Here is a 10161-nt window from a genome sequence, read left to right on the forward strand (position 1 = left end):
GGTTGTGCATTGCAGGGAGCTTTCCCAGGGCTCTGGGGTCATAGCCACACAGTCTCATCCTGTCTGAAATTCTGCCCAGATTACAACATTGAATAAATTCCCCATGAGGTGCAGACTCAGGCTGGCCCCTGCAACAGGGTCTTAGCCCTCACAAGGCTGGCCCCGGCCCCTTCTGTCTTGTTGCTCTGCTTTCCCTGGGGTGTGGCCCTCGTGTGTGACCTTGGAGGGGTGAGGAGGGAGAGGAGAGAAGGCACTTTCCCCTCCCTCCATCCATCCCTCGCCCCCCTTCCTTCCTAAAGTTTCACAGAGATCAATTCACATCTCAGTTTGCCCACTTTGAGTGTAGAATTCAGGGTCTTGTTATGAAGGTAGCAACCCTGAAAAGGATGTTTACGTTTAGCTTTGACAGCTGTCTCCCCCAGCTCAGTGGTGTCCTCCAAAAAGGTCCGCCAGAACCTTGGAGTGTGACATTTGGAAACGGTCTTTGCAGATGTACCAGTTAAGATGAGGTCACACTGCAGCAGGGTGGGGCTCAATCTGGTACCTGGTATCCTGATGAGATGCTGAGGGAAGCAACACGTAATGCGGACACCTAGGGCCTGGCAGCCCTGGAAACTAAGACTGGATTGCATGGGAAGTCGATTGTTGGATAGCGTGGAAAGTTGATTGTTGTTCAGTCACTCAGTCATGTCTGACTCTCTGCAACCCCATAGACTGTAGCCCACCAGGCTCCTCTGTCCATGGGATTCTCCAGGCAAGAATACTGGAGTGGGTTGTTGTTTCCTTTGCCAAGGGATCTTCCTGACCCAGGAACTGAATCTGCATCTCCCTCATATCCTGCATTGGCAGGCAGGTTCTTTACCACTGAGCCACCTGGGAAGCCTGGTGCATTGAAAGTAGGGTCTTCCTAGGGGAGGAGAGGGCCTTGAAGCCTGGGATAAGGATGCCTGAAGGATGCACCTGAGGATCTTGAACCCAACCCCTAATTCATCCGGATGCCCCATGCTGCGGCCGACCACTACCGTTGCCTTTGCTGAAGCTTAGCTCCCTCATCTGGAGACCAAGCAACAGTCACACACCTGAGGCAGGTGCTGATGCTTGTTCCTTTCAGGTGGGCCTCCCCTGCCTCCTTTGCTCCAGGCCTGTCACCAGGCAGGTTTCAGCCAAGTGGAGAAGGAAGCACAGCGTGGGCTGCTGGGAAGGCCCTACACGCCCTGGGAGCACAGGACCAGCTCCTGGGTGCCAGAAAACACGGGGAGCACCAGGTGGGTGGGAGTCTCGGGGTGGGGAACAGGGCTGGGTGCAAGGCGTTATCTACAACAGAAGAACATCTGCTGATGTGGGCCGTCTCTGACTTCAGTTGTGGGTTGGATTGTGTCCCCAGTGTCTATCCTAGCTGCTGCCCCCACCCCAGCCCCCTGCCCTGGCTGTGAGTGCAGCCTTATTTGGAAATAGGGTCTTTGCAGATACAGTTCAGTTGAATGAGGTCACCCTGGGATAGGGGGCCCTAAGACCTCAGACTCAGGGAAGAAGCCCACGAGAAGACACAGGTGGGGACTGGAGAGCTGCCTCTATAACCCAAGGTCCCAGCTCTGCTGAGAGGCTCCCTGAAACAGATTGGCCACTGGCCCAAAGCAAAGGGGTCAGGGCTGCAGCCCAGCCTCCCCACCACATGGCCAGGTATGCAGCTCCAACCCGACTGTGTCCTCCAGGGCTAGCCCTGCCAGGTCTCAACCCCTCTGCCCTTCGGGTCTCAGTCCTACCCCGACCCGCACAGTCAGCTGAGTGCCCCCCTCCCCTCCCACAGCACTCCAGTCCAGATAGAAGCTGTGCCTCTCCACCCAGGGAGGTGGCCAGACTGCTCATCCCCCAAGCTTCACCCTCTTAAATCTCTGGGTGCCCCCTCACCCTGCCACCTCTGCCCCGACCCCAGTCCAAACAGAGACCTTCTGGGGCAAACACTGCCCAGGACTGCTGAGCTGGCTGCTGGTGGGTCACCCAGCGGTGCCCTGGCCTGGGCCTGGTCTGGGCTTCTGGGGGTGTATGTTGTGTCCGAGCCCCTGGCCTGCTTCCCCTGGCAAAGCCCATCGTGCCCTCACCCAAGACCCTGTCAGGCATACTTGCTCGATGGCCAGGAGGCCACCATATCCAGACAGCTGTGTACTGGGTGGGGCTGCAATTCATCCTTCTCTGAGTGCTCAGGGCCACATGTGGCCTGAGGGCCTCGGCAGGCCAGCCACCAGGCAGCCCTTCCCCTGTGTGCTCCTTGATGATTTATCCTTAAAGGCAGCAAAGGTGAGCATTCACATGGGGAAGAGTAAGGAGAAGGAGAGCAGACGTTCCACCAAAGGGGCCCAGCAATTCCGCTCCTCCCCACCCGCCTCGCCAGGGCAGGCACCAGGCTCCTGAGGAGCCGTGTCCTCTAGTTGGCCCTCAGGACCTCCTGCTACCCCAGTGGACCTGTGTGCCAGTCCCTGTGGTCACACAGAGCTTCCTGGGAGAGGAGTTCTGGGAAAGCACGCCAACTGCTGCAGACTCTGGCCCTGTGGCAGCCCCTTGATCAGGCCATGCCTGAGTCCCACCTGTTTGTGTGACCACACCTGCTGCCAAGGAGTCTGGGAAGCGTGGGTTTTCATGTGTCTTAATTATACAGTCCCCCTTTCCTCAGGCCAGGTGGGGAGGTCGGATCTAGGTGGGAAGCCATCAGTGTCTGGTCACCCACGACATCATAAGCTCCCTTAGAGAGAGGCCCCGATCGCCCTGCTGTCCACTCTTGCCCCTGCCAGTAGGGGGTCTGGCACACAAACACTCAGCTTGGCAGAGTCCCTCACAGCTGTGCCCAGACAAGACTCCTGACCAGCTTGTGCTGTGGAGGGGGTTGAGAAGCAGGAAGCTCTGAAGCCCTGGAGCCCCTCACTTAGGGGCCCCTGGACACTCCAGCTGGATGAGGCAGATGGCCACGGCCACAGGTATCTGCAGGGCACAAGCCCCAGCAGCCATACGTGCTGGACCTCATCTGTTGGTGGGGACCCCGCGTTCCCAGGGCACTCAGAGAGCTTGTGCCAGTGGGCAGCTCTCTCTGAGCTGAGCCTGAAGGGCCCCACACTCCCCTCCGCCCACCCCCCCAGCAGGGACACAGCCTACACATCACACAGGGGCTGGCCACTCAACAGTCTGGGGACCTGGGCGGCAGAACCTCCAAGCATTGCCCCAAAATTCTGGGCACAGGGGAGGAAGAAGCCCCCAAGGGCTGCTGAGAGAGGATGGGGTGGGCAAGGGGAAGGTGCCTGCCCACCCAGAGGGGCTCCTCCCTGGCTGGAGAGCTTGAGGACCGAGGTGCTGGCTGGTGGGAGTGGGGTGGGCCACTGTGTCTGTGTCTCCCCGGTGCACAAACCTCAGTCTGGTCCAGGTAACAGAGGGTACTCAGGGTGGGTGACCTGTGGGGCCCTTTGCAAGTGTGCAGGGAGGGACCGGGCAGATTCTCTTCCCGGTGGGGGACCGTTAGGGGCTGGGGCTGAGTGAGAGACTGGCTAGAGAGGATATCCTTGGAGCAGGCAGGGCCCAGGTGTCCCTGGGGGCCCCTGAAGCAGGTGCTGGGGGCCAGAGAGCAGGGGTGTCCACTAGGTCAGCACCCACGGCTGGTGGGGGCACTGGGTCTGGGGGCAATGAGAGAGCACCCCCAGCAGTCCCTGAAACCCGCTGTCACCCTGCCCCAGACTGCCTCTGGTGTCCTGTTGGCATTTTAGTCGATTTCTTACCGAGGTGTGATTCACACAACCTACACTTTACCGCTATCTTTATTTCTCACACAACATACACTTTACCATAGTATTTATTCTTTTTATTTTATTTATTTTTTAAAGTAGATTCCCTATTTAAAAAAAAAATTTAATTGACTCAGTTTTGGCAGCCCTGTGTGACATGTGGGAGCTTAGTTCCCTGACCAGGGATCAAACCTGTGGTCCCTACAGGAGAAGTGTGGGTCTGAGCCTGCGGACTGGCAGCGAAGTCTGTTCACCATTTGGCAGTGTACACTTCAGTGTGTCTAGTGCCTTCGCAATGGTTTGCAGCCACCACCTCTTCTGGTGTCAAAACCTTACCACCCCCAGGACACACCTGGGGGACCTTCTGCCTGAACCCGGTGGCCACACCTGCCTCCATCCCTGTGCTCCATGCTCTGCGCTATGAGATGTGGGCTGTCGGCCCTGTCCAGGCACCTACATAGCATCCCCCATCCCTCCCCCACTTCACTGGAAGTTTCCAGTTGGAAATACCGCTGATCTTCAAGTTGATGCAAGTGTGCTCACTGGCTTCTGTTTTCCCAGAACAAGAGCCCAAGATGCAAGTTTTCTGTCCTAGAGCTCAGGAGAGAGCAGGACACACACAGCTTCTGACTCAGAGTCTCCTGCACTCACAGGTCTGTTTGCTCCCCAAGGAGTGCTGACCTGCTCTGTGTTCAGCCCTCATGACTTGCACCTCCAATCCATCAGCAGCAGGCCTGACACAAAACAAAGTGGAGACAGGAAGGGGACAGATGCTGACCCTCAGGAACAGGCTGTCTACCTGGACCCTGAGCCACATAGAACTGTCCCCAGCGTTTAGTCTTACAACGCAGGGTGCATTTTCTATTCTACTGCACACGAACACACACACACGGCAAACACACCACTGGACTGACTTCACTAACGGTAGTAACCGCCTGCTGAAACCAGGAAGGCTTGAGACAGACGCAGCGCATACCCCGGGCGGTTAGTGGGTAGTTGGGGCCGGACTCGCAGGACATGGCACTCAGCGGGCCCTGCGGGTCACTGCCTCCCCGCACACACCCGTGCATCTCTACCCCAGCAGAAATGCGTGAATGTATCTGAGTCCATCTAGAACTAATGCTCTAGGGTCAGATTTTCTCAGCCCCTCTTACTGTACTGGGTGGGGTGGGGGGTTCTGAGACCTGGAGACACGACAGAGTCACCATGACGGTGTGGGGAGCTGTGGTTAGAGCACATGTTCCCTGAACCCTGGGTGTTCCACCTGCCCACTGTCACCTGGGCCACCCTCTCCCGTCCTCAGCCCCTCAGGGAAGGGGGCTCAGGAGGCAGGAGGCCCAGCGGGACTTCCACCCAGGACACCTCTCACCTGCTGACACTTCTCTACTGTGAGTATAGCTTCAGATGAAGGAAAAACCCCAACAGAGACAATTTGTGAAAACAGGAAACACATGTTTATTTAAAGATAACACAAGCCCCCCTCGAAAGAACTTTAGTTAAAATCATGGATTGGGAGGAAAAAATGAGCACAGTGAAAGCAGGGAACAGAGACACCACCACCCCGAGGGGCACCGCGTCTGGTCCCAGACAGGTCTGCAGAGGAGAGATCCACATGGGCAACGGACTCTGCAAAATCAGGCCTAGAGGTAGGTCAGCTCGTCATGCCTGCCTTTGTTGGTCTGGTAGCTGGTCAAGGCCACGGGCTTGTTCTCGTGCGGGAGGCTTTCAAACACTTGGATGTGCACGAAGTCATCCTCGTCCACTTGAACCTGAAAGGAGAGTCCAGTGAGGGGCAGGTGGGGCCTCTGACCCCAAGTCCCCCTGCTCTGCTGGACTTGGCTGGACAGGCAGGAGGGCCCTGGATGCCCAGAGGCTGTGTCCCTTCGTGTCCCCAGAGACTGGGCTGAGGACATTCCCACCCTCCTCCTTCAAGTGCAAGGAATACCCCCGGTGCCCAGCCAGCACCCCTCACCCACACTCACTCCAGCAGAGCCCTTGGTCACCCAAAAGGCTAGGTCCTCTTCTCCAAGGAGGCCGCAGCACGCACGTGCACACATACACATGCACACACACATGCTTGCACAGGCACGCTCATTTTAGACAGCCACCAAACCCCTGAAGCTGAGGGCTGCCACAGGACCCTGCTGAGCACTCCTGCCCTGGGCACCTGTGAGCTCCCACTTCAGCCGGACTCTCCCAAGAGGCTGACACCCCACCTTGATCAAGTAGTTCATCCCGGCGACCACCTGGCTCCTGAATTCCACAGCCTTGAACACTGGGAACTTCTTGTTCTCCTTCTCCTCCAGCTGGGACTTCACCTGGGGAAGGGGGGAAGGGAGAGACAGGTGAGCTCACCTGTATTAGACGTCACCCCTGAACTCTCATGCCTGGGCACCGCACACTTTCTATACCTCATCTGCCCTTTACAGCTGAGCAGACACACTCAACTGTCGACTTTGATGATAAAGGACAGAAAAATGTTCTCTGTATCATTTCTCTTTTCTTTCTCAAGGATATTTTCACCATCAAGACAACGTGTATAAGTTCACACCCTGTTTTTCCTTTTACTTAGTTCTTTCGAAAGAGCACATGCCATTTTTTAGTTATTCTTTTAAAAGTGAAACTTAAAATATTTTAAAGAATTAAACTAAACTGAACGTTAAAGATAATTTTCCAGGTGGTCTTCAGTGGTCTAGTGGCTAAGACTCAGTGACAACAATGCAAGGGGCCCAGGTTCAATTTCTGGTCAGTGGACTGTATCCTACATGCTGCAAGGAAGATCCACTTGCTGCAAGTAACTAAGTGGCACAGCCAAAGTAAAATGAATAAATATTTGTTAAAAATTCAGTCTTCCATCTTCTGTGTTAATGTTCAATTGCTAAGTCATGTCTGATTCTTTGTGACCCCACGGATTTTGGCACGCCAGGCTCCTCTGTTCTCCAACCACCCAGAGTTTGCTCAGATTCATCTCCATTGAGTCAGTGATGCTATCTAACCATCTCATCCTCTGCTGATGCCTTCTCCTCCTGCCCTCGAGTTTTCCCAGCATCAGGGTCTTTTCTGATGAGTCAGCTCTTCCCAGCAGGTGGCCCAAGGACTGGAGCTTCAGCTCCATCATCAGTCCTTCCAGTGAATATTCAGGGTTGACTTCCTTTAGGACTGGTTTGATCTTATAGAGGTGCCTTAATTCTCTTGGGAAAAAAAAAGTGAAAGTGACAATGTTAGACGTTCAGTGGTGTCCAACTCTTTGCAACCCCATGGAGCCTGCCTGGCTCCTCTGTTCATGGAATTCTCCAGGCAAGAATATTGGAATGAGTTGTCATTTCTTTTCCAGGGTTCTCTTAAGAATCTCAGTTTCTTCTGCGACAGATAAAGCGCTATTACAATTAAAAAAAAAATGCTTCTCTACTTTAAATTTTTATTTATTTTTAGTTTTTAAACGTGCCATAACTCTGGGTTTTCTGTTGTTAACTTTTAGTTACTTATTAAATTTTTTTGGGGGGTGCCTTAGGTCTTTGAGGCTGCATGCCAGCTTTCTCCAGTTTCAAAGAGTGGAGGCTTCTGTTGAGAGCACAGGCTCTAGGCATGGGGGCTTCAGCAGTCTCGGCTCCCTGGCTCTAGAGCTTGGGCTCAAGAATTGTGGCACTTGGGCTTACTTGCTTATCCCTATGTGGTATCATCCCGGACCAGGGATGGATCCCAGGTCCCCTGCACTGGCATGTGGGTTCTTCTCCCCTGGGCCACCAGGGTAGTCCTTTGCTGCCTTTTTAGACGGGCTCCCTAGGATGCGGGGCCTTTCGGCAGAGGCTGTTTCTGATCTTTGGTGTCAGATGTTAATGATACCCTTGGATCAGTCAGGTTTTCTAGGGTCTTGGCCTTTAGGGAACTGAGCTTTGTTATGGAGGAAGGGAGAGCAGCTTGCTTTGTCTTGACTTTAAGATATAATCTGGTTTCTGAGTGCTCAGCAGCCACAGGCACTCATTGCGCTGAAGTCCCCAGACCAGTTCTGGGGACCAGAGGAGCTTGGTGAAGCCCAAGCGCCTGCTGCTTGGGGAGCCAAGGGCATCACCATTATGTATGCCAGTGAGTCACCTGGCAAGGGCCTGCAGGGAGGGGCACAGATTTATCTCTATTGAGTCAGTGATGCTATCTAACGATCTCATCCTCTGCTGATGCCTTCTCCTCCTGCCCTCGAGTTTTCCCCAGCATCCGGGTCTTTAGGTGGGGGAAAGGACAGGAGGAGGGAGGGTCAGGTAGTGAGAAGGTGGACCACCTGCTCTTCCATGAGGCTGCCACGGCTCTCAGGGTGGTCAGTGTGGGTGTGTTACCCCTGGGCCAGTGCCCACCCTTGTCTCAACACTCACCTGTGCAACCCTTCTTCACGGAGCTGTAGGGAACTGACCCTCAGACCATTTACGCAGCCTGGGGGTGAATGATGCCCACAGACCCTCCCGGGGGCCTGGGATGAAATCATCTCTCTGTCTGTCTCAGGAATGGAAGCAGGAAAGCCCTGCTCTGTGCAAGGATGGCTGGATGTGGCTGTTTCTGGCCTCAATTCTCCTTATAGGTTCACAAAAGCTTCAGTACAAAAGGCCACCAGATGGTGCCGCTGCCCCTCACAGAGCCCACCCGGCACACAGGTGGCCAATCCCTCCCAGGGGCAGTGAGGACGGTGCACTGACACGTGACTCTCAAGGGATGGACCCCAAGTGCAGCCCCCAGAGACAGAAACCCTTGTCTCCCGAGGCAGCTCACCCTCACGCAAAGCTCACGTGGCTGGCAGGGATTCTCAAGCCTGGACACCCAGGAAGAGGCGGGGAGGGCTGGGCCAAGTGGCCATGCACGGGGAGAACAGGGAACACCCTTCTGCCTGGCTCTCACTGGCTGTCCCCCAGATCCTTCTGTGTCTAAGGTCTCACAAGACTGACTCACCCCTTCCATGACTGCTGTCAGATGGTCCCAAAGGTAGGATTGAGGACGTGGCGGAGCGCATGCCCGGGGATGTAGGAGGCAGCAGTGGAATGGGGAGGGGGGCGGCGGTGGGCAGGAAAGATAAGGGACCCAGACGTCTGTCTCGAGTTTCCTCTTCTCATCAGAAGTCGAATACCCCGCCCAGGCCCTGAACTTGTCTCCCTTGTGAGGACGGGGGGACAGGCCCCAACCCCACATGACCCTCAAGTGCGAGAGTTTTCCTTGAAAAGGGGTTGGACCGCTGCCCAGGGTCTGATCCAGGCTCTGCCTACTTGACCCAGCTGCTTTCAGTTTCTAAACATTTCACTGGAGAGCATTTCAAACCTACACAAAAGTGCTAGAATAACAGCCTGAGTCTAGGAGGCCTGGGACCCTGCCTCACTCATGATGACCTCACCCCATGCTGTGCCCTTTGCTCTCCGTGTGCTTTCCCCAACAGTCAGCTTGCCTCCCCTCCCACTCCTCTGCCCCCTCTCTCTTCTCAAGAGAGAAACGGATGTGCTAGGGTGCAGTGCCTCTTTTCCAGAGGTGATGACTGCTGACCACCGTGGTCCCAGGACCCCTTCTGCCCACAGCAGCCCTACCTGGTCCGCGATGGCCTGGATCTCGGCTGTGGCAGCCTGAGGTTCTGAGAACCCGCCGGCCTGTGGCCCCCACATCTCAGCAGTCGGCAGGCAGGACGGATGAGCTGTAGGAGCTGCTGACACTCCCAGGACGGGCGAGCTAATGGGAAACTGGCAGACTTGGAGGGATGGTCCTGTGATGCATGGGTGGGGCCAGGAGAGGTGCCTAGGCTGAGGGGCAGGGAACAGGGAGGGGAAGTCCTGGTCCCACTCAGGAACATGCTCTGACACGGCTGGGGTGGGACTTCGGTATCTTCCTCTGGGTGGCAGAGTCACAAGGCAGGGGTGGGAGCTCCCTGCAGGATGGGTGTGGTAGTGGGGGGCAGCACTGACAGAATCTCCAGAGAGAGGGGTCCACTCGGGTGGGAGGATGATGGGGGTCACCAACCCTTTGGGTTCCACAGGGGTCTGGAGACATGGGAGCAGCAGGACCGGAGAGCTGCCAAGGGCGGAGAGAAGGGATGCCCCCACCAGCTCAGAACCTGGAGGAGCTGCAGGAGAGGAGCAGGGGCTGCCTGGGCCTCAGTGTGACCTGCCTGTGCCCGCCTGGAGCCCCTCATCGCCCAGCCAGGCCCGGCACCCCGCCCGTTCTGGCCTCTCCTGTGGGCTGCTGTGCAGTCATGGACATGTGACCGGTGACACAGGAAGGGCTGACGTGGGTGGACAGAAGAGCCACAGAGGAGTTCAGGGGCGGGAGGCGATGACTCCAGGGCCTCAGATGGCATGGGGGTCAGACGGATGGTGTTTTTAGGACTTGGTTCTCATGGGTGTGGGATAGGATTTAGAGTAGGTTCAACTATTAC

At 55.9% G+C, this 10161-nt stretch overlaps 1 protein-coding gene across 1 annotated transcript; it reads right to left on the reverse strand.

Annotated features, from left to right (window-relative positions):
- Positions 1 to 5195: 5195 nt before the first annotated feature.
- On the reverse strand, positions 5196 to 9956 carry LOC138424657 (stefin-C). Its single transcript, XM_069562301.1, has 3 exons — positions 9320 to 9956; positions 5981 to 6082; positions 5196 to 5533 (listed from the first exon to the last, which is right to left on the reverse strand). The coding sequence occupies exons 1-3, from the start codon at positions 9392 to 9394 to the stop codon at positions 5405 to 5407; spliced, it is 306 nt and encodes a 101-aa protein (XP_069418402.1). The 5' UTR covers positions 9395 to 9956; the 3' UTR covers positions 5196 to 5404.
- Between the last annotated feature and the right edge of the window lie 205 nt (positions 9957 to 10161).

The sequence above is a fragment of the Ovis canadensis genome, chromosome 1, assembly GCF_042477335.2.
Source record: "Ovis canadensis isolate MfBH-ARS-UI-01 breed Bighorn chromosome 1, ARS-UI_OviCan_v2, whole genome shotgun sequence".
Lineage (NCBI taxonomy): Eukaryota > Metazoa > Chordata > Mammalia > Artiodactyla > Bovidae > Ovis > Ovis canadensis.

What these genes read in the sequence shown, in the direction of transcription:
- LOC138424657 (XM_069562301.1), bottom strand. Translation starts at nt 9,394, where the DNA reads ATGTGGGGGCCACAGGCCGGCGGGTTCTCAGAACCTCAGGCTGCCACA. An exon ending in TCCAGGCCATCGCGGACCAG is followed by an intron (nt 6,083 to 9,319) that starts GTAGGGCTGCTG and finishes CCCCTTCCCCAG; the next exon opens with GTGAAGTCCCAGCTGGAGGA. An exon ending in GGATGAACTACTTGATCAAG is followed by an intron (nt 5,534 to 5,980) that starts GTGGGGTGTCAG and finishes CTCTCCTTTCAG; the next exon opens with GTTCAAGTGGACGAGGATGA.